The 24,799-nt window shown below is 39.4% G+C and overlaps 1 protein-coding gene across 1 annotated transcript in view; it reads left to right on the forward strand.

The window, feature by feature from the left end:
• GPD2 (glycerol-3-phosphate dehydrogenase 2) overlaps positions 1 to 24,799 on the forward strand; it is a 124,235-nt gene that overhangs the window by 77,421 nt on the left and 22,015 nt on the right. Inside the window, exons 7-8 of the mRNA XM_065413229.1 lie at positions 14,420 to 14,584; positions 15,389 to 15,533. Of these exons, the coding sequence (XP_065269301.1) occupies positions 14,420 to 14,584; positions 15,389 to 15,533 (310 nt within the window). The remainder of the gene's footprint in view (positions 1 to 14,419; positions 14,585 to 15,388; positions 15,534 to 24,799) is intronic.

Below are 24,799 nucleotides of genomic sequence, written 5' to 3' on the forward strand. Positions count from 1 at the left end.
ATTTTCCTCACTTCAGTGCTTTTTTACCTCCAGGAACCAGGGATTATGGCTGAGGTTGGGGTGGGGGCAGGACTGTGAACTACATTTACCTCAGGGGAGCCACAGATTAAATTGGCTTTGCTCTCTGACTTGCTGGATTCATCTATTTGTATGCTGTGATTTTAAGATTGGAAATGATGAATATTCTAGCGAATTCTATGCTTTTATTTTTTTTAAAACATTCCTATAACCAAGGGATGATTTTTGTCTCTCTTAACAAGACGTGAATGGGGATTAATTCTTCACATCTCATGTTACCTAAAAGATATAAGATTATTCTCAAGCGAAATGACATTATTTGCACATTACGCCACAAACATCTTAGTATTCCCCAGCGTGTCATGGCTTTTAGAGGAAAGACTCCAGTGAAGCATGTAATTTTGTTGTAATTTATATGTGTATATTTTATGTGAACTTAATGGTAGGCCATTAGTTAATATGTACATTGTTCCATACTGTAGATATGATAACATATATGGCTGGGGAAAATCCATTATGCCTTTTCCCACTATACTGTGTTTTTGTCTCTGAAATTTTAAAGCTGTTTGGGTATTTACTTTTTAATAAAAATGAATAAAATGAAGGCCAGTTACGTACTTGATTACACTGCAAGCTGCCTTCTAGGTTGATAGTAAGCAGTGCAAACTGAGGTGCAGGAGTCTGTCTATATACTGCAACTTGCAGGATCGGGGCCTAGAACATGCCATTTGCATCAATTAAAATGGATAATGGCACATTCCCATACATACATGGAACTAGTGTTAAGTATTCATTGGCTTTTCTTGTATCAAGTGGCTGTCTCTTTGGGCCTACTCCTTTAAGGTGCTGAGCAGCCTTGACTCGGACTCCAGTGGATTTGATGGCACATGGTACCATACAGAATCAAGACAGTTAACGTTTACTCTAATTTCAAATAAAAGTAGAGTTCAGTGTCTGTCAATACATTTTCTGACCAACACCTCTCCCATTCTTTGTGCCCTTTCCTCTGCCCCTCTGTAACCCTCATCCTCCCACATACACACATCATGCTAATAAATGGGGGTGTGGCAGGATCACATCCAAAGAGTGAATTTAGCACCAGCAGTGATGGTAGAAGTGAGTGGATTGAGAATCAAGGGTTCCTCGGAAAGACAGGAATGTGGTATGCAAAAGCCCAGTCACAGCAGTTAAAACTGGCTGAGTTCCCTGTCTCGGTTGGCAGGGGTGAACAGGACTTTTCCAGTTGAAGACCCATGCACCTAGAATTCTGTTTATGACAAGCTTCTAGGGCATTCATCAAGATACGTTTGTCAATTAACTGCAGTTAACTCAAGCGATTAATGCAAAACAAATTAACTAGATTAAAAATATAGTCACGATTAAGTGCAGTTTTAATTGCACTGTTAATAATAGAATACCTATTTAAATTTTTTCCAAAAATATTTGTTATACATTTTCAAATATATTAATTTCAGTTACAACACAGAATACAAAGTGTACAGTACTCATTTTATATTATTTTTATTACAAACATTTGCACTGTAAAATAAACAAAAGAAATAGTATTTTTCAATTCCTCATACAAGTACTGAGGTGCAATCTCTTTATCATGAAAGTGCAACTTACAAATGTAGAATTATTTTTTTACATAACTGTTTTTTGAGTGCAGTGTAAATTTTTAGAGCCTACAAGTCCACTCAGTCCTACTTCTTGTTCAGCCAATTGCTAAGACAAACAAGTTTATTTACATATATGGGAGATAATGCTGCCTGCTTCTTACTTACAATGTCATCTGAAATTGAGAACTGGTGTTCATGGCACTGTTGTAGTCTGCATTGTAAGGTTTTTACGTGCCAGAGATGCTAAACATTTGTCTGCCCCTTCATGCTTCAACCACCATTCCAGAGGACATGCTGAATTTAAATTGGTATTCTTCTATTGTTTAACAGTGTGATTAAAACTGTGATTAATCATGACTATTTTTTAATCTTGCAATTAATTGCAATTTTAAAAATCGTTGGACAGCCCTACTTTATTTGCTAAGATGTTCTTCTTTTATGTTCTTTATCAAGTGATGTGGATACTGTAGACTTAAACAGCGGATGTTTGATCCTACTCTGGTGATTATTTTTATGTCGGTGACAGGCAGAACCTGTGAGTATTGGGCATTTTCAATCCTCATTGACTTCACTGACTGCCATTGAGAGTTGAGGGCACTCAGCGCTTTGCAGTTTGTATTTAAATGTATAAATAAGCAACTAGCTGGCCTGACAGTTGGTGCTCTGTACAGACAGCAAACAAATGTGCAACAGCTCCACTGAGGGATTTTTACTTTTCTATACTAGTGATGGGGTACCCTTATTATTTACTTAGCGACTACTATATGTCACTAGTGTGTGATGTGGTCACTCCTGTCTCATGAAGAGTGACTTTACATCTGCTGTTTATTTCTGACATAGTATCTGTCTCTTTTTATACTGTTGGATCGTAACTCTAGCCCCGGTTAGTTTAGACCAGGGCACATAACAGGAAATCATTTCCTTTTATAGCCTATGAAGTGGGCAATAGTTCATAAACTGTTGACTGGTCTCCAGTTGACTTAGACAGGATTTGAAAAATAGCTACTGACCATGCACAGTTTGCCTCAAACTTGAGATGTAAAGTCGGGTACTGTCTATATCAGTCAGTCAACCCCTACACTGCATTGATACATAACAACTTGCATTGACATCACATTTCTTTCTGACACTGCAGCATAGCCACAACAGATCTGCAGAGACATTTTTTCATTGTGACATTTTAGCATGGTTTCCATAAACTGGCACTGACAATGTTTAGTTTCATTTTAACACTGTGCTTTTACTTACACTGACATTGTAGTAAGATTGTTGTGACAAGCTGAAGGCTGATACAAAAGAAGTGGGAAACAACATAATTATAAACCAACAATGAAAAATAATACTAATTCCTTCCTCTCAACCCCCTTCCTTCATTGTGCGGATAAATTCCTTGCGGTTTGTGAAGCTTTTAGATATTAGTGCTGGGAGATCTGTAAGTACCTAAATAGATAGAAATTCTGAATTAACACTACCATAATATGCTTTAGCTCCCTTTTGCCTGGCTGTTGCAGCTTATTTATAGTACAACTGCTTTAGCTTCAGTATCTTTACTTGGCAGTAAAACTGGTTAGAGATAGAAAAATATTTTTAGGATTTGTGTTTTAAAAAAAATAAAAATCCAAAACTTTGTGGTCCTTCCTACTTTGCTGTTTATTCCATGTGTTTATTACTTTGCATAAAAAATCACTGACTAACTGTGCGTTGTTTCCTAATTTTTTTACTATGACATGTTTAACCATTGTGAGCCATTTACTTGGTTTCAGCCTCCTTAATTCCCTTAATCTTTCCTTATATGAGAATAAACTCAGCCTTCTTAAATTCCTTAAGTTTTCCTCGTAGCATACAGTGCAGATTTAAAATCTTAAATTATCCTAGGTGGCTTTTGCTATGCTCTCTCCAGAGCAATATTAAATAGGGGTGGTGATGAATCTAGTATTTATTTGAGTGGATAGTAGTTCCCTAGCTACCAGATAGCAAAACCAAAATTCAGACACTGATAGGCACCATGAGTAATGGAATTGAAATGTCTGTGGAGGTTGTTGAGTAGCAAGAGGAAGAAATCAAGTTCTTGGGGTCTACGGTTGAGCTAAAGAGAAGAAGCAGGGCCATATTTAAATTTGCAGCCATCATCTAGCCGCAATCATTATTAATAACTTGAGATTTTTATCAAATTTCAGAATGTTACATACAAAGACAAATTTGTCAGAATAGCTGGATCCGCGAACAGACCAAGTTCAAAACAGAGGAATCATCCCTTTCCTAACACTTTCTATGGGATAGTGATAAAAACTGTTTATCTCTTTACCTGAATTCTTTGAGGTCTAAAGAATTCTTTCTTCTATTGCAAAAGATGTATATTATATCCCTCTGTGATGGGGTGTGCGTCCCCCACCAGCCCTGATAGAGTTAAAGCAATTAGGTCACTTGGCATCACCTGCTAGATGGAGGGCCGGGATTAACTGAGGGTGAAGCCCAGCTGGAGAGAGGCTGGGACAGCACTATAAAGCCAGGAAACTGAGAGCAAAAAAGCTTCAGGGGAAGGAGTCTGCAGTCCCTCCCTGAGAGGAGGGAAAGAGTCAGGAACACGGAGGAAGTCCAGGGGGAGAGTAAATCCTGGGATCTTGCCCTGGAGTAAGGAGTCTGGCAAGAGGCTAGGAGGGGGTAAAGTAGCCATAGGGAATAAAGTTGTAAATGCAGTCACAGTGACCTCATGGGCGAAGGAATTCCACAGGTTGACCCAATCTTTTTTGTTTAAAGATGGATGACAATGACCACAATTGTATATGGAAATCATGTAACTGTGCATGCTGGTGACCAACCATATGTCATTTGTGTGCCCAGTTCTCCAGAGTTTGTATGCAATTCTGTTAAGTGTTCATGTAAATTAGATACACAGTTACACATGCATTTTGCATATGCAGCTGTGCCACCAAACTTTTATAAAAATCATGCAGAGAGAGAGGGAGAGCATTGTCAAGATATGGCCCTTCCTAGGCTCAGAGTGACGCAGGATTCCAAGTGTGATAGCTCTCCGGTAAATGGCTTGTAATGGACTATAGTTTTCCTTGGTCTAATGGTAAAGAATCAACAAGAAGACCTAAAAATTACCCTTTTATGATTTCCATTTTTGGTACTCCCCACTCAGTTTCTTCAGTTTCACCCTGAGTTTAGTTGCCTCTTTGCTCAAATAACTGCCTCTTGCAGCTAGAACCAATCCTGATGGCAAAAGTCAGCTAGTGAGTATGTTGGCAAAAGACTTCATGTGCATGATTGCACAGGCAGCTTTTGGTGGGTGAATGGTGCTAAGTCTGCTCTTGGAGCTAGGGGCATGATTTCAAGCTCAAGGACATGTACTTGTGCTAGTGGCAGTATGTACCCGTGGGGTTCAGGTGAGTTTGTACTCAGCACCGCTAGCCCATGCCGCTGCTCTCTGCTGCCCGTGCTAGCCTAGCTACACTATTTTTAGTACCATAGCTTGATGAGAGCATGTCTGGGTGAGCTGGGAATCATGTCTGCAGTTCCAAGTGTAGACATACCCACAGTGTGGTGATGGAGTGAAGTATTTTCCTGTCTCGGGGGCGGGGGCTGGGGTGAGGAGGAGTCAACAACTTTTTTTGGTGAAAGTTTAAGATTATATTGGGCCCAAATGGTAACCTTCTGCAGAATTGCTCAGATTTTGGGATTGGTGGGAGGTTGACCGTACTGAGTTTCCCACAGATCTTTGCATAATGCGAGAGCGGATAGGAAGGATGAGACATTGAACCCAATTCCATAGCTCCTTTGGGCCCATAGGAAAGGAAATCCCTGGTCCTCTGAAGGGTTGGCCTCTGCATGCTGCTTTCTGCCCCACCTACGTAGTTATTTCGTAGCTCTATAACATCTTGGGGTCAAAGGCACAGACCCATAGTGAGTATTGCTTGAAGTAGCATTAAATTAGCTATGGATATTCTCCAGCTCTGGGGGGAGGAATGTATGAGGAGGGGCTGCTTTCCCATGCAGACTCTAGCTCAGGGATTCTCCCAACAAAACTTTTGGTGACCTCCGAGTGCGGCCACCAACTCTCACTGACACTTTTTCCTAAAATACTTAATTACCGTTAGGAAAAACAATTAAATATGCACAGATACACATCCAAGTCATTGTAATTTATATTTGTAGGTTTTTTTGCAGACTCAGTAATAAAAAATAATGCTGCCTCCCCCTTCGGGAGGTATATTTGTTAATATCACAGCGCACTTAGTAGCTACCTGGGAGGCTATGAAAAGTGATATTAACAAACATACAAGTATCACTTTTCACAGATAGCAAGTAAGTCTGCTGCGAAAAGTGATACTTGCATGTTTGTTAATACCACTTTTCTCAGCAAGCCCCAGGACCAATTAAGCCCTGCATGGAGGAGCTGAAGGGGGAGGCAGCAGGGGCCAGAGGCAATGGTGGGTTGGATGTGGGGCTGTGGGAGGCAGTGGGGACCAGGGGCAATGAGGGGGATGGATGCAAGGTCAGGAAGGCAGCAGGGGGTGTGTATGTGTGTGTGTGTGTGTGTGTATGTGTATGTATATGTGTGTGTGTGTGTGTATGTGTGTGTGTGTGTATACAGGGCCATGGGAGGCAGAGGGGGCCAGGGGCAATGGGGATTGGTGATGAGTCCCACTGTCGCATGGCCAGAGCCTGGAGCTGGATGCCGGAGCCTGGGGCTGTGTGGCTAGAGCCAGGAGTCCATGCCCGGCACCGTGACTGGAGCCAGCACTCGCTGCTGCACGGCCAGGGCCAGAGGTCAGCACCTGAGTCCAGCTCCCGCCACTGTGAGCCTGGGAACAGAGCTGTGGGTTGGCGCCTGCTGCTGTGCAACTGGGGCAGAGGATCAGTGCTAGGCACTGGGGCTGCGTGGCTGGAGCCTGGGGCCAGCGCCCACCACCTATGGCTGGAAGTGGGGGACAGAGGCTGACTTAAGCTCCAGAGACGGGGGTCAGCACCTGCTACCCCATGGTTGGAGCTCGCTGCAGTGCAGCTGGGACTGGGAGTCATCGGTGCCTGGGGCCAGCGCTTGCCACTGCGCAGCCTGAGCTCGGGACTGGAGCCGGGGGCTAGCGCCTGCTGCCATGCAGCTGGAACCAGGAGCCAGAGGCTGAAGTCCCACAGCTGGAGGCCAGGGTCGCATGGCTGGAGCTGTGGGAGGCGGGGTTAGTACTCACTGCCCCATGGTTGGAGCCTGGGGCCACATGGCCAGGCTCCTGAAGTCCCGCTGCTTGAGCCTGCTGCCCAAATCCCTTTCCCCCAAGATGGGTCAAAAACTCAACTTGCTCCTGCAGCGTTGTACCCCACATCTCTCCAGAGGCGGTGCTGGGTGGCGCATCCAGGAGCAACAAGGAGGGAAGGGGAGGGACTGATGCTTTGCCCCTCCCATCACCGCCCAGGAGGCTGTTGTGGTCGCATTTGAGAAACGTTGCTCTAGCTCATCCTACATTCCAAACTCTGTGGACCTCGACCCCTATCGAGCATTCATGGAGGGAGGGGAGACACTGACATAGAGGCAGAACTCTTCTTTTCTGTGTGCGCCATCTGTCTGTCTACTGTGCCCTCCCCAATGGTATATGGACAGAGTATTTCTTCAATTCATGGAAGGGCCATTGCTTTTAAAGAGCAAGCACAGTTGATTTGTTGGGAGAGCTTTTTACTATGGTACACTTTCATATTTTTGCCCCTCAGAAACTTTCAATTTGTCCTACCAAACTAAATTATCCTATTGGGCTTTAAAAGAGGGATTATTTACTCACAGGCCTTGTTCTTTGAAAAATGTGTATAATTAAAATGAGTACTGTACTGCTCTCCTGAAGTAGCCTGTGGTAATGGACTAGTATGACATTTGCCCAGAATAGAATATTTTGTTAAACCTTTTAAAAAAGAAACTTATCCCACTATTAGCTAAACAGGGTTTCTTTCCGTGGTCTGAAACAGGTCAGAACAAAAGCAGCAGATATCAGAACAAATGACTGACTTTGACAGCTCTAGTGTGTTCTGTGTTGAGAGCACTATTCCTGGCAATCTTAACTGCTCTAGCGTTCAAACAAAACCCAGCTACAACCAGAAATTTCTACACAGAAATTCCTACTGGCTGAAGCTTAGTGCAGATGAAAATGAAACTACATGTATGTTGTGGATACTTCATGGGAGAATTTTTTTTTTCCTGGGAATGGCACATACTCAAAGATCAACAGAGTCGTGGAGAATAACAGTACATGCTAAGGGAATGAAAACTGCATTTGTCCAAACTACAGAAAGGCCATTACAGATCAAGTGGCATTGTTAATTTTAAAATAATTTGTTTTTTGACGGCTACAAAATAACTTCCCAGGCACCCCAATATGAGTGTTTAGGGTAGGAATTTTCAAAAATCAGTGTTAGCTTTATTGCTCTCATTGGAGCAAAGATAGACCAATGCTGAGTGTTTTGAAAGACCAACCCATAACGTGTGACCTAAATTGCCATACCATTGAAATGCAGTTGTAATTGTAGTCGTGTGAGTCCTAGGGTATTAGAGAGACAAGGTGGGATACCACTGATCGATTACTTTGTGATAAGCAAGCCATATACTCCACTGAAACAGTACCTAATAGGATGCTGGACTTTTTGGTGAGAGCAATTAGAAACCAAATTGATTAAAAGATGTTGACTTTTCCTGTTATCATCCTTCTGGGTGAAAGCATAGAGAGAAGATTGGAAAGAAAACTTAGAATGTTTGCCAGATTGACCCACAGTTGTTTGTCGCAAGTACTTCTTACGTGGGTGTCATTCAAATCTCTTCTGAAGCAGGTCAGATTTTTGCTGAAGTTTGATACCCAAAACAATGAATACTTCCAAAATAGTGGCCTTAGGAAGCAACAGGACTAATGAAGTAATAACCATTACAGGGCACGGTGCTAGTGGACATCTATTAAGGGCAAAAGCCATAGTAATAAATTCCCACTTCACTGCCCATAGGTTAGCTGTTGTGAGTTCTTAGGCAGCTGACTCAGTTCCTTATTTGAACGAACACACTAAATTACGGTGATGGGTCTATTCTGTTACTTTTAAATCATCTCCCAAATGTTATGATAAACTGAAAGATATTCAGGATTTAATGTGGGTTATCCCTGAAAGCAAAGGAAGTTGATGTTACGGTTCGCCTTAGCTTTGTACAGTACAACTCAAACTGTATTTAAAACTCTAGGCTTTGTGCTTTCTTTAACATGGTGACTCATGTCAAAACCAATGGCTTTGCACAAAAACTGTCCCAAGTAAATAATCTAGGAATAACCACGTGTTTATGAATGTCTTGCTATTTGTCACAGAGCTATTCTTGTATTTCCCAGGCATCCTCTTGATATGGCAATTGTATAGGTGTCAAAAAGCACTGCATGTCATCTCTAGAGCAAATTAAACATGGAAGCTATTATCTTGAGGTTGGAAGAGCTGTCAAACTTAGATGGAGAGGTCCGTATTTAGCTGAAGATTGATGGAAGCAAAACAGCTGATTTTCAAAGATATAAGGAAAGAGAATTTCTAATCCGCAAAGATTAAATTATATCATTAATAAAGTTTATATGTTAAAACATACAACTAAGCAGTGTTGTGCAACTTAAACGGGTCCTTATATTGCACCATCATTTGACTTACAGTAACAGGGATCATAAAAATGTAAAAACAGATAATGCTCTTTCTGAAATAATATAATTACCCATCCTTGGCTTTAAACCGAAAAAACCCTAAACAAACCCTTTCTGTCTGGCAGCTTCTCTTTATTTCACAAAATGTACTTTGCCCCAGTGAATGATGCTGTAGTGAGCACAAAAACTGTTACTGTGCCCTGTACAGAGTAGGTCTGTACAGAAAACAAAACATATGAAGCTCTTTCTTCTGGAAATCAAGAAAAGGCAGTGCCTATGAAGCATGGGGTTTTAATATAATTGCAGTGTAATTTCAATAAATTCAGTAAAGCTGATTTTTTTGACAGTTCAGCCATATGAGTATAAAAATTCCACTGGACTCCATCACGTCTCTCAGAATTACTTAATGTAAATGTTCGCTACAGATTATATAATTTAAAAAATCCCGAAGTATATGAAAACCCTGTTTACTCAAATGTTTCAAATCTGGACATTTCAAGATCTTGACCAAAAAGCAGAGCTTACCATTGATTGCTAAATTATTCAGCTAGTAAATAGCTTAATGGAGAAATTCGAACAGATAAAAAGAACATCACAGGAACAAAAGGCTTGTGTTAATGAAAGGGATAAGGAAAAGAGAGAGACTGCTTTGAATCATTGATGCTGGTCACATACCAAGCCTGTATTTTAATTGTATGTTTTATTTTTAATAATAAAAAATAATTATTCACTCCAGTACAATACAGTAGGTTCACCCAGATCAGAAGCACAAGGCTTAATAAAGCAAATCAGTACAACGCATTTAAAAAAAAGCAAAATTGCTTTTTCCTCCCAATAAATTTGGTCCTAAATGTGCTGATTTGTCCACAAATCTTTACATTACAAAATGTGCCAGATAATAGCTCTTTAAATCTGATATGAAACTTTATTTTTTTTAGTAAATATATTTAGCTGTTGGACACTGCCTGCCCTGTGCACCCTAAAGCATTCAATTCAATAATCCCACCTGTTTCTATAAGAAAAAAAATGGGGACAGATGTGGCATGGTGTGACATATGCTAGAGATGGCTGTAAGCTCTTTGGGGCAGGAGCCCTGTCTTCTTGTATTTGTCTTTTATAGTGCTCAGTGTTCATTTGTAGAGCTGTAGAAATAAGATGCTTACAGAGAAACCTGAACTGTATAAAATTTGCCTTACATGGTTTTATTTTCAAAACTCAAAACCAAGTGCCCAGTTCACTCAAAAGGCTCATGAATATTGATTGCCTGCCTGCCTACCTGTCTATCTAGGCATTGCTATAGCTCTTTTCACTATAGTATCTAAACACTGACTGCAAATCATCCAGAAAGAAGTTTTGCTTTGAAATCATGCCAAATTCAGTGTAATACGATTTCAGTATGAAACATGGCAAAATTTGGCAGTTTCGAGTAAGTTTTGCTGTGAGATTTTGAATTTGTTTGAACCCAGAATGCTAAGCTAGATTTGGAGGAAGGATTGAAATGACATTGAAAAGAATACAAGAAATTCAACCCCCCAGCCAAAGTGACACTACCAAGTCATAGAGCTCCAATTAATGTACTAACCCGCTGGATTCCTGGTGCAAATTTGTCCCTGGTGTAGCCCTGTTAGTCAGTGGAGTCAGACCAGTGTCTTATCTGGCCCCCAGTATACAAATTCTGATGTGGGTCAGAGAAGTTTAGCCTTACATGCACCTTGCCTAGTTCAAGCCATTGCTATTAGAACTTCCTTTTGAACAGTAAATTTCCTACCCAGTTGAAAAAAGTGTCTTGTGTTAATGGTGAGATATTAACTAGGCAGTTTGAATTTTTCCCCCTAAATATTATATATGCCTAGCAACTGAGCAAGAATCAGGTATTGTAGATTGGTGTAAAGCATATTCAATACATTGTGGATACAGTGTGTATATATAAATACATAGCTCAGTGCAGCAGCAACGTATTTCCAGCCCTGTTGAATTCCTTGTAAACACATTCTTTATCCAGTCAAAGTAGTTTTTGTCAGAAAAAGATAGCTGAGAATGAAAGTTATTTTAGCAAACCCCTTGCTTATGAGAGTGAAGGGTGAGAAACTCAGACTTAGTGTAGCCCTCAGGTTATTGTATATAGTGGGCCAGATCCTGGGACTTGCTGAGTACCTGCCCAACTCTTGCACCTGTACCACCTGTCAAGGTCAGTGGGACTTGTAGGTTCTGAGAAGATGCTTAGCATCATTTAGGCTTTGGGTATAGTTTATATAGTACACAGTTAAGGTGCTTTGTTGCTTGAATGTTTTTTGTTCAGTTTTAGAAACTACACCTGCTTCTGCAGTATTCCTCCAACGGAGTGGGGTTACTGTACTTAGGCAATCAAAAAGGGCTGAAATCCAGTGGAAAAAGTTGACTTTCGAGATTTAAAAAAAAATCCTGATGAAACAAATTTAACGTTAGTCACAGCCTTAAATTGTGCTTTTTAATTACTGACAAGTCCACTCCTGGGATCATCCACGGAAAAGCAGTTCATCCCAAGCACTAGCTTGGTCAGTGGGACTTGTAGGTTCTGAGAAGATGCTTAGCATCATTTAGGCTTTGGGTATAGTTTATATAGTACACAGTTAAGGTGCTTTGTTGCTTGAATGTTTTTTGTTCAGTTTTAGAAACTACACCTGCTTCTGCAGTATTCCTCCGACGGAGTGGGGTTACTGTACTTAGGCAATCAAAAAGGGCTGAAATCCACTGGAAAAAGTTGACTTTCGAGATTTAAAAAAAAATCCTGATGAAACAAATTTAACGTTAGTCACAGCTTTAAATTGTGCTTTTTAATTACTGACAAGTCCACTCCTGGGATCATCCACGGAAAAGCAGTTCATCCCAAGCACTAGCTTCTATTGCCATATTATTGATGGGAAGGTGACTGGCGGAAGGGTCTTTCCCAGGGAAGAACAAGAACGTGACTAAAGAGAATTTGAAGAACTAGCTCCTCAGCTTTCCTCTAATCAAATAATTAGAAATCAGACTGATCAGGGTCCAGCAGTGGTGCTACCTGTACAAGACTTTAAAAACGAACAGCCGTCCTTTGATCATCAAAGAGGAGCTGTTGAGCCCATTTCTTCTACTGCTCAAGTCTGGTCAGGAAAATTGGCTTCAGGCCTGGTGCCTTCCCTGCAAGTCTGTAGATTGATAATATCACTGTATAAAGCACGGCATATTCTATTTGCATGCATGCTCTGTACCCTGGTAGGCCCTGCAGCTTTTATCTGCTGTGCTGTTTTTGTTTTTTGTTTTTATTGGCTTCTGTTACAAGCTGACCTTTCTGCTGAATAAGTGCCTCCTGCAGAGCCACGATCTACAACCTTCTAGGTCTCAGGCAGTCTAGAAGGCCCTTCATATTTTCTGTTTGGAGAGGCCTGAATGAATCAAGACTGATTTGTGGACTCCAGAACCAAACACCAGAGTAAAGTGGGATGTCTCCAGAAGAGTTGAAAGCCTTTGCCACGCAATCACCTTTTAAATAACTTTCCTCCTGCTATCTTCCTGGCATGGCGTTGAAACAATTGCTGCAAGGCAGGAGGCAATTAATCCTACAGAGACTGTTTACGGCTCAGAAGTCCAATCTGAGTTATGGAGCATTCCCTCAATCTTATGGATGTCACTAGGGTGGAGGTTGCATTAGTCTCCAGTGGACCATCTCACTATCCCTCTGCACTGTGGCATGGTTTAATTATTCCTCCCCCATCTCTGATAGATAGTTGTCTAGCTTTGAGTATCTTCAGTGATAGAGAGCCCATAACATCTCCTGATATGTGTTCCATTGTTTAGCGGGTCTTAAGCATTTGGCTCCTTGGGCATTATTTTGGTTTCGAGTTCTTTGAGGTTGTGTTTTGTTTTTTTTTAATCTTTGTCATTTTACCCTTTTAGAATTCACACACTTGGCATAACATTTGTTTTTTAAAAAAAATAGTTGAGGACTGATTGCACTGCATCGTTTCAGCTGTGTTAGACTGAGAAGTTTGGGGGTGGGGAAGCAGAGGCCTCAAAGCCATTGATCCTATCTTTATAACTTTGCCCTTTTAGCTTGGAACAGATGACTTGCAAGGTGGCTCAGAATTGCACAGACAGAATCAGAAGGACCGAACTTTACATAAACCATTTATACTAAATGTTTGGTGTGCTGGCAACATAAATCAACAACAATATCCATTACAAATTCATCCCTTTATCAGTATTATTTTGAGGGAACTGATCCCAACATGTGGGAATGAACCATACCTCTATAAGTCTAGCCCTTGTAAATTAATTATTCAGGGCACACAGAGCCTGCCCCTGCAATGTAGAGTAATTCTTCCTAGCGAACATCCAGGATTTTAACTTCAGTGGCAATAATAAATAGAAAAAAGTCTCAGGTGATGCCACTATTTTAAAGTAATTAATCATCTTCCCCCTCAGTGCCCCCTCACTCTCCTTTTTGCTTCTTTTTAACAAGGGATTTTCAGTAATAAATCTTTAATGATATATGTTAAAAGCCATTCATTAATTTAATCTTGGTCTGCCAGCTTCTTTTTTTTGATGCTTTTTACGCTGAACATTATTAGTTTTGAACTGGAAAAGTACCTAAAATAAATGTCTGTTTATAGAAAACTGATGGCTTAGTGCAGGAATCTCTGAAAGATCATTTCTTGTTTTTTGAATGTCATGTAGTACATGTGCTAATAGAAATTGTTAATTAATACCGGTGGGGCTGTCAAGAGTAAACATTCTGAAGAGGCTGTATTGCTGCAGTATCAGAATTACAAGATGCCTTTCAAAAAATGACTTGTCTGTACCTAAGTTTGAGATGAATGAATGCTAATTTTGTTTCATAACACGTATCACATACAAATCATTACTTGGACAATAATCTTGGATGTTATAAATGCCCATGTGCTAAACAAAGTTGCATTTTCTATTGTTAAAATAGCAGGTTAATGCTCTGACCTAGAAGAGAGAATGTATCTTTAAATAATTCTTGTTAGACCTGACCAGCCATCATGTATATTCAATGTGACAGGGACAGATGTGACAGATCGGTTCTGACACACTTCCATACCACAAGTCAGTGGCTTGAGGTGACTCATGTCCTTCCTTTGATTCTGTCCCCTGCTGCAGGACAACACAACGATGCACGAATGAACCTTGCCATCGCCCTCACTGCTGCCAGGTATGGTGCTGCCACAGCCAATTACACTGAAGTGGTGCACTTGCTGAAGAAGACAGATCCAAAGAGCGGGAAGGAGCGTGTCTGTGGCGCACGATGCAGGGATGTTCTTACAGGTATGAGGATTGCAATCTAATTCTAGGAGATATTTATAGAGTCGTGCCTAACTTTACCTAATAACTTTTATTGGTTATGGGCCTCTAACTTAAGCTACATTTCAGTGTAGGGAGAGAAATATTCGCGTTCTGCAGCCCATCATTCACTGGATAAAATCTACTGGGGAAATTATTCAGTTTTATCAGTTTTTGATTAATAGAATAAAACAAAATGTGTTCATTAAAGAAACACAGAATTTATAGAGTTAAAAAAAAAAAAAAGGATGGGGACATCTTAGATTTGGAAATAGCAAAGATGGGGTATTTCCAAAGTGCAGTGTCATGTCATTAATGTCAATCATCTTTAACTTCTGTCAGGTTTCCGTCCAAATCCTTATGCTTTGGCAGGGAAGACTAGGCTTTTACATTCAAAGCCTTCTGTCAAGCAAAGCTGACATTGTAAAATGCTGTGTTCCACATAGCAATAATACCTTATACCAAATTCAAGGTTTGAGAGACAAATGGCACCAGTTTTTCAATGATCTGTTCTTAAATACAGTTCTTAACGAAATAAAGGTGGGGGGAAAAGTCCAGCACGCTCAATTGTATTTGTAAAGGCTCTTTTGATGGGTATCATTCCTTGTTTTGTATTTTACATTAATTTTTAAAAAAGAAATATTTGTTGTTAATTCCAGCTGTTTGGGACCTCTAGAGTGACACAATATACTTTACAATAGGTTAAGTGAATAGATAAATTAATAATCCAGATTGTCAGTGAACAGGGAAACAAATGGGGTACGTGATTGATGCTGTGTTCTTTCACAGGGCAGGAATTTGATGTCAAAGCCAAATGTGTTATCAATGCTACAGGACCTTTCACAGACTCTGTGCGCAAAATGGATGATCAGGAAGTATCAAACATCTGTCAGCCAAGTGCAGGCGTGCATATTGTGATGCCTGGTTATTACAGGTAACGATATTCAAAGCCTAGCCCATTTGTAACAATCTCTACTTGTGTCTATAATGAGTAAGGTGGTAGAGATACATTTGCAGCTTTTATGGTACTGCTTGAATGCACAGGATTCTGGCACTGTGCCTACTAGGAAAACAGTTTTATCCTACTCAAAAAGAACCAAATCATGTACTTCTTAATCAAGATTTACTAAGGCAAATTCCCACTGAAACTGAAGTATTGACTGCAGATTTGGGGGGTGGTTTGTTTTTTTTAAGTGAATTCTAGAGCTGACTTCACTGATTTTAGGGGCAAGTAATATATAAAACCTCTTACGGACATAAGGTTTGATGATATTTGTTTGCGTCTTTCATATAGAAAATGCCACTCTTGAGTTTGTGTAGCGTTAAAGACTCTGCAGTGGCTAGAACTGCCAATAAATTGCCCTTCTAAGAGTATAGTTTTAACATAACTGGTGCCAGTTTATACAAATACAGTGTGCATTTAAAACCATAAATTAACCAGCACACTAGTAGGGTAGGAACCTTTGGGTTTCTGCTCTGTTGCTTGAGGGGGCAAAGTGGCAATATGACAAAGTTTTTATTTGGGAAATATTGAGGAGTTGATTGGAGGGAATGGGGACAGCAAGGTAGTCCCTCTTGGGAAGGAATCATAAGGAGCCCAGTGGGGGACTCTGAGGTGGAAAGGAATCCTTGTGGATCTGAGCTATATCTAGGATCAAATTCACTGCTGATGTAAATGGAATCCACTCCATTGAAGTCAGTGGAGAGGTTCCCATTTACACCAGCAGAGAATTTGCCCTTACTCCTAATTCACCTGTGGATTTTGCTGCTGCTGTTTAGGGATACCAGTCCCATAAAATTGAGCTATTCTTTATCTGCATTGAGAATTCTCTCTCCCACTTTTGGGACTGCTGCCTCAGTGCAATGAATCCTGGAACCATCAAGAAAACAGTGACTGTTGGAGCTGAGATATGAGCATTTGGTACCAAGGTGTGTACTTCCAATCACTCCCAGTTCCTTTCCTACCATGGTACTTAGCAAGGCTCAGTACTACTGCTCATTTGAATTACTTAGCAGTATGAACCTTATAAAATGAGGGTCATATTTCCCACGTATCTGAAGTCATGCACATTATAGAAATCCACCTATTCCTTAATCAGATAACAGGGCCGGGATGAGTTTGATATTGTGCATTTCTGTATTGCCTTCCATCTGAACACTGTAAACCACTTGAGTTTGATTTGGTGAAGTTGACACACACACACACTCAATGACAGATTCAGGATTAGAGCCCAGATCTCTTCACTCCAAGTTGTATGCAGTAACTACAAGGTCCTCTTTCTTTTCTCTGTGTAAGTGCATAAGTGTATGCAGAGGATGCTTTCTAATGTCATATGAGGAGCATGTGTATGAAGTCAGCTGCCTTTCTTGTTCTTTGAGAAGAGGGCCTGGGAGCAGAAGTTTTTTTAAAAGAACTTTTAATGTTAAGTTTTGTGTTTGGGCAAGGATACAGTCTGTTTATTACATAATAAACAGAGTGGTTTGAATCTGTGTAATTTAGAAAGTTCCTTTATTCAACTCTGTTCCTCAGCGTATGTCAGTGTGGGCATTTCTTTACCTGTAAAATAGTGTCTACCCACACATAACCCCTCCACAATACCACTGATTAGTTAAAACTACATTGATTTCACTTTAAGAAGGCCAAGGAACAGTCTCCATAAGAGAAAAATATTAATAACATTTAATCTTAATTGTACACATAAATTAGCAGCAAGTCTCTACTATGAGTGCCAATTGAATGCTGCTTAATGGAGAAGATATGTCATTTCATTGCAACCACTTTCCTCATTGGTAACCTCCTTTATACAAATTTTTGTGTAGTCTTGTAGTAATCAGGTAAAAGCCTTTTATGTCTAAATGTAGATAAGGTTTGATTAATTTAATGTTAACACAATGCAGTTATTTCCTAGTGGATTCTTACATTTTGATACTCTTCATTAATAGTCTCTGTATTCCTCCTCTCATTAATTCTATTCTTAGTACTCATGTCCTTACACAAGTAGCTACAGTATGTCTCTCTCACACTCTCCCTTATGTACATGTATTATATGTAAGCGTCACTGTTTTTTCTGCTGCTGTTGTCTGTGGAGATGGAGACAGGATTTAAACTACGTGTGTTGTGTGGGCCATAGCCGCCTCCTGTCTCGAACTGTCTGTTTTCTTATATATTTTTAAGTTTTCTTACAAATTCAAATTATAATTTTCTTTTTTGTCACAGATGTCCTCCCAACCCCCCAAAAGGCCATTAGTTATTCCCACCTAATACCATTTTAACTTAAATTTACCATATATTAAACCCAAGCACCACTAAACTTATTAAAATTCATATAGTCATCATGTTTTTGTTTAATTGCATTTATACTATTTTACTCCACTGCCTCAACTGGAACTCTATTCCATTTATCTGTTCGTTCCACTCTATTTATAATATACTATCTTCTTAAATTATTACAGGTATTGCCTCTTGACTGAAAACCTAATCCCCCCTACAGCCTGGAGAGAATAGATAGTTCTGGTTTGTCTAGTGACCTCAAATAAATCACTAGACTTAATTTTGTAACCTTTAGCTAGTTTAATTTCTTCATATTTTAGTGGTCTTCTCTTAAGACTAAATAACTCCAGTTTTGTTGTTGTTTCTTCATATGAAAGCCCCTTTATTTCAGTTAACATCGGTTCCATATATGCTTACTCGCCAATTTAACTCTTTTGTTCTCTGCATAAAGTAACCAAAACTCAGCACTATGCTCCAGGTGTGGTCCAATCGTTGAATCAAGAATGATTTTCGGCAAGTTCTATGGCCTGTGTTGTACAGGAGATCAGATTAGATATTCACAGTTGTCCCTTCTGGCCTTGGAATGTATGAATTGCTTTATAAAGATACTGCAGGATATTCTTGGATTTAGAGGCCCTTGTTGAAACAGAGAAATATCTTAATAGACTTTTTAACTTCAGCTGCACAGTGGATCAGGTATTTAAATATTATTTCTATTGACAAACCTAGACCCATTTCACACCCTGCTGTACTATGCTACTGCTATTTAAACTTTACTTAATTTTTGTATTTTGTACCTACATACATTATTTTATGCTTACACATTAAATTTGATATGCCACCTGTTTGCGCATTTGCTTAATCAAGATTTTCCTGTCAAACTTCAGCATTATTATTTATTTTGTTTGTATTAGGATAGTAACCACAGCTTGTTAAATACTGTCCACTCAGATAGAAAGACCCAGTTGCCACTTTGAAGAGTGTAACATTTAAGAAGGCAAGCAACATAAAAGGTGTTGGAGTGGGATAAAATACATGCAGTATTTTAAACAATAAATACAAATGGTTTCCATCTGCCCCTCCACCTAGCCACCAGCTGACTGGGTTTTTTTGTAGGCATTATGGTCTTGGGGGATCTGAAGTAAGAGAAGGTGGTGTTATGAATTGTTTTAAGAAGAATGTTCCATGCACAGAGGGAAGCATGGCAGATGGCTGCAAGAGAAGCGGTCAAATGGGGAAGGTCAAGGCTGGTATAATTGAAAAAGTGTATTGGAGGTGGGGCATGAGATAGGAGAAGTGAATAAGCAGGTTGGAGCTGGGTTATGAAAATTCTTGATGCTTGAACTTCATGTGGTGGATAAGAGAGTATAAGGATTCAAAGAAGATTCTGCATGTCTCTAAGTCTTTCCCACTCCCTCTGTTACTCTTCGTTCTCTTCAGTTCCTGTCCATCTGCTCAATAGTGATGATGGGGCAAATGAAGTCTTTCTACCATTAGCTATATTGCACCAGCTTCATTAATCTTTAATCCTGTTGTTCTGTCATTCTTCATTGTGTATATCCAGTGCATCCTCCGTCTTCCTCTGTTTCTAGTTCCTTGCACTCTGATGTGTATCACCATATATGGTATCCTTTCTGGGTCCATTCTTGACTTGTATGCAAATCACTCTGTCTTTCTTGAATCTGTTACTATCATCTGCAAATGCAACGATCTAACTCATGAATTCACATTTTTAAAGAGTATTGGTTCCAGTTTCCACAAAGGATACACACCTTGTAACCCAAACTCTGTGCTAGTTAGCTTATTTCTAACCTGTTCTTTACCCATTTTAACAATCTATTACCCAAACCACATTTACAAACTTTATTCATTAATTTATCACCTGAAACTTCTTTGAAAGTTTTCTGAATATTCTGATACTGTATATTAAATCTCTAGATTCCCCTTTCTCTAAATCAATAGTTTTTTCATTTTAAAAATTAATCATTTGTCTGGATGTGATTTACCCTTCACAGATCCATATTGACTCACACCTATTAAACTGTACTTCTCCAAATGTATCCTTAAGCTGTCTATAAATATCTCAATATAGATGCTAGATATGTAAGCTTGAAGGTATGTAATTTTCAGCTTTTTCTAGAGCCCCTCTTCCTAAATATTGAAAACTATTTTTTTCCAATATTTCCAGTAATCTGTGTAGCCTTCCTCAAAATAATTAACACTTCAACTTGTGGCTGTCTAATGTTATGCATCTCCTATGGAGGTAACTCATGTCTAACCAATTCTTTGTCTAGATTAATCTTAATTAAATAGTTGCTAAACCTTGTTTTGTTTGTTTCCTTCCATCTGCATCCTCCATGGAGGTCTTTTCATGATCAGGTACAGATTCAGAAGGGAAAAAACAATTTAGTTCCTCTATTTTCTTCAGAGTCAAGTCTTTACTTTGCCACCCCAATGAAAGCTCCTCGCTCTTCCCTGGCTCTTGTTTTGGTTTCCAGGATATTTAAAGAATCCTTCATGTGCCAATATAGCTATTTTTTCTGTTTTAGTTATTAGGTGTGGGATTTTCAAAAGAGCCTAAGGGAGTTAGGCACCAACTCCTATTCGAAGTTCTTTTAAAAAGAAATTCCTACCCTAAACTCCAACCTCTCGTTTGCATTCCAGTAGCACATGGGGTACATCTATACAGCCCGTGGCAGTGAGTCTCCCAGCCCAGGTTGACAGACTTGGGCTAACAGGGCTCATACTAGTGTTCTAAAAATAGTTGTGTAAACAGTGCTTTGAAGTTGAGGCTTTGGCTGGAGCTCGGGCTCTGAAGCCCAGGGAAAGGGGTGGGCTTTCAGAACCTGAGCTCCAGCCTGATCCACCACTTCGAAGTGCTGTCTACACAGCTATTTTTAGCACTAGCTCAGGTTCATCAAGCTGGGCTGGGAGGCTTGTTCCTGCAGGCTCCAAAATGCTGTATAGACATACCCATTGAGGCCCCAATTGAGATAATCTTCCCACTCTGCTTGGCACTGTATAAACAGATAGTCCTTGGCCTGAAGAGTTTACAGCGTGAATCGACAAGATAGGCAAAGGGTGGGAGAAAGGAAGCTTTATGATAATTCTTATTTTACATATGGGCACTTGAGGCATAGTTAAGACCTATCCAAGTTCACACAGGAAATTTGTGGCAGAACTGGGAACTGAACCCACATTTCCTGAGCCTTAGTTCCAACATGGCCTTAATTACAAGGCCATCCATCGTGCTTTGTTATAGAGACAATTCCACAATAAGCCCTTTCCTATCTTTATACTCACCTTTAACATATTTTTTGCCTATTTATTAAGTGGTTTTGCCTCCCAAATACTTCCCCCCACCTTTGTTCTTTAGCCATTTCAAGGCTGGAACCTTCAAGACTAGCCTGTTTTGTTTGATTTCTAGGAGTTTCTAATGCCTGCTTCCTTTCCTCCCCATTCTCCACAACTAATTGTAGGGCATATGCAGAAACAAAAAAAGTATCTGTTCCCTCAGGACAAGCGTAGATCACCTGCTAAATATAAGCCACACCTTTTCTAAAAATTAAGCTGCCTCAGAGCTAAGTCTTGTATAACATTTCCAGTCCAAGGAAGCCATTTGAGTTTTATTTTAATAGCAACTGTGAATAAATGCAACTTCCATGTGTTTTCAATGCATGCAGACATAATTCCTGTTCACTTTAGTGATATTTTCCTGTTCAGATTCAGAGGGCAAGCTAGCTCAGCATTGATGGAGTTAGTAGGCAAAATGGCTTTTTATACTCAGTTTAAAAAAATAAAAAAAGCTCATGAAACTCCTGTTCCTTTGCTATAGTTTTCAGGTATATGATAAAAAAGGTACACACTTTTACCTTCATTTTAGGTTACTGTCGTATTCTCTATTCAGAAGGCTGTCCAGAAATTGTATAACCACTAGTCTAGCCAGATTTTTTTTCTTTTTTTAGGTGTAGTCTTTGGGCGCATTCCTGCAAACACTTGCACTGGAGTAACTTTACTCACAGGAGTATTCCCATTTCTGGCTTTTTAAGATTAAAAATATATTCTCAAATATATATAATATGCACACGTACACACATTTATATTTTTAAGAGTGGGTCTAGTGGCATTATATCTGTATGTCAAACAAGATTGTGTTTCAGCTGAGAAGAGTAGCATTGATTGCTGCATGTATATGACATGGGTAAAGACATTTAATTTCACGTTGACCAACTAACCCTGAACTGTCACATATAAAACATTCTTGAAACTTAGTTTGACCAACACTCGCTTGCACCTTTTTCAAACATTTATTTTTATTCACTATTTTGCCAGACCATTTGATTTTAGTCAAATCTGATTTAAAACGATGCACCTGGAAAGTGAATATTATACAAGGTCCATACTGATCATAATGTTGCTAGATAGCACTAACTAGATGCTGCTGCTAGTTAGCACTGTTACAGTTATCCAAGTTATTTTTTGCAAGCGTGCTAGCAAATGTCCAATCTTGGAAAGACATGCTATGTGATATTAGTTTTATTGTTCAAAGTTCTGGGAGCTGTGGAAGCAGTGGGACAGTTTGCTCTCTGCCTTGGTCTCTGATAAAGTCAATTCATGACGCAGTTTCTCCTTGGGGAAACAGGCATTTGTGTTTGGGCTGAGTTCCTGGAAAAAGCCTGCATGCTGTTTGTGACCACCTCTGTTCCTGGACTGGTCTATGTATGTAAATAAAACAAGTTATATTTAGCATATTCCCAGAATCCACATAACTGATTTCTCCTCCCCTGGGAAGCTGATCTGTGAGGCCCGAATATCTGCTAATGATCAATGGAAGGCAACAGTGTCATTTAAAAAAAAAAAAAAAAGTCTTGTCTCACACCCCTTAAAAAATCTTGGTTGGTGTATATTTTTATCTGAGGTTGCACTCTGCCTCCCTGTGATGATGCTCCAGATTGTCCCTATGCAGACACCTGCTACAAATTCTGTGTAATTTGCCCTTCAAATAATCTTTCACACGTTCACACACTGGTGTTAGCATTCACACCAAGAAAGCTCATTAACCCTAGTGGGCCCAGTTTGGATGGACAAGTGGAGGCTGCTGGCTGAAAATCTGGCCCTCTCTGTTGCAATTTACCAAAAATGTGGTTACTAGAGTAAGAGAATGAAGAGAAATGGGACAACTTACTGATTGATTGGCAGATGAACTAGTGGAAGAAAGATGGGGTGAATGGGATGAACTAATTAAGTCACTGATATAGCTTTTTATAATATATCAATTTACTGTAATGCAACCTATACTACCTCAACTCTGTTGAAATGGCATATATTTTACATCTGCCATACTTTCTTGCAGTACTTGTATAAGACAATAGCTTTCTATGAACAATTCTTTTCATCTTTAATACAAAAATCAAAAGAAGCATTCATAACAATTAAGGGAAGAGAAAGCACAATTGTAGAAGACAGGTACACAAACAATAGGAGGTTGCATCACATTACAGGTTTAGCAAAAAGGTTTTGTTTCTGAATGCCCCATAACCAAGCTAGAGTCTTTAGCTGACGAGCATGATGGACAAATGCTTAATAGAATTCTGTACACAGTTCTGGGCATATTTTATGTAGGGCCTGGCTCTTAATTTGTATGTAAGAGAAGCTGCATACAGCAAGGTCTCCCAGTAAGCACTAGAAGTATTTCAGCTTACAAATGCTCAGCAAATGGCAGGTGCTTCATGGGGGGGAAAAGGGTCTTGTAAATGAAAGTCCAACTTTCCTTTCTCCTTTTAATAAAAATTAATGAAAAGGGCAGGGCGCTTTTTCAAGGTAGTCATATGCCTATTTTTAAAATGTTACTTCTGACCAGTTACCATAGTTAGAAATCTTTTTAGTTTGACCCTAGATATTTTGATTTTCAAATGATAAAGGTCATCCAATTTTTTAAAAAATTGGATACCTGCAAATAGTAGGTGGATCAAAATTCCTTACACACAGAGCTATTCATTTTTACTTATTTTTCCTGTCTGTGTACTGATCCTAGCATGAATTAATGAAAAATATTAATATAAAAAGTATATCAAAACTGTTCTCTGAATACTGAAATGAAATTAGTCTTTGCACTAGAATTTGGGAAATATTTTATGCTTCTGGTGTTAGCTATCCATTTTATGGAAGCTTTAAACAAAACCTTGGTCTTGACTTTCAATTAACAACTAGTAGTGACTGAATATGGATTTAAGGTATGGGAAGTGTCTAGTACTTGCAACTCTTAGGGCCTGAACCAAAGCCTATTGAAATTGATGTGAGTCTTCCCATCGACTTCAATAGTCTTTGGATCAGGGCCTTTTGTGACTTTCATGGAAATAAAAGTAATCCAGCAGCCACCCTGGTCAACCTTGCTTTAGGGTCCATACAAGGTTTTTGTGGATTCTATATATCAAGACCATACATTTTAAGACTCTGCTTGATGATCCCCTATCAAGGTTGAGCATTTTGAAATACTGACATTTCATCCCACTTCACCACCCCCTTAATTTATAAGAGTTCACATACAAATTCAGGCAGAAAAGTTCTAATACATGAAATTGCATCCACTTAATATCGGCAATATCAGTCAATAACAATACATATTTGAATCATAGAGATATATGAAGAAGGGGGATAGCAGTAAGCCTGGACTTTAATTTTTATTTGATACAATAATGACCCTCTTTAATGTGAAAAATATTAAATGATATATATTCAACAACATTATAATGTAACCAAATACTTCATTTTGGAATCCTAAATTATTACCAGGTATTCTTCCTTATTCAAACTACATCTGAGTGTCCTAATACGAGTAATGCAGCACTAGCAAGGTATGTACCTCCTAGCTCAGGGGTAGGCAACGTATGGCACGCGTGCCGAAGGCGGCACGTGAGCGGATTTTCAGT

The sequence above is a fragment of the Emys orbicularis genome, chromosome 11 (assembly GCF_028017835.1).
Source record: "Emys orbicularis isolate rEmyOrb1 chromosome 11, rEmyOrb1.hap1, whole genome shotgun sequence".
NCBI lineage: Eukaryota > Metazoa > Chordata > Testudines > Emydidae > Emys > Emys orbicularis.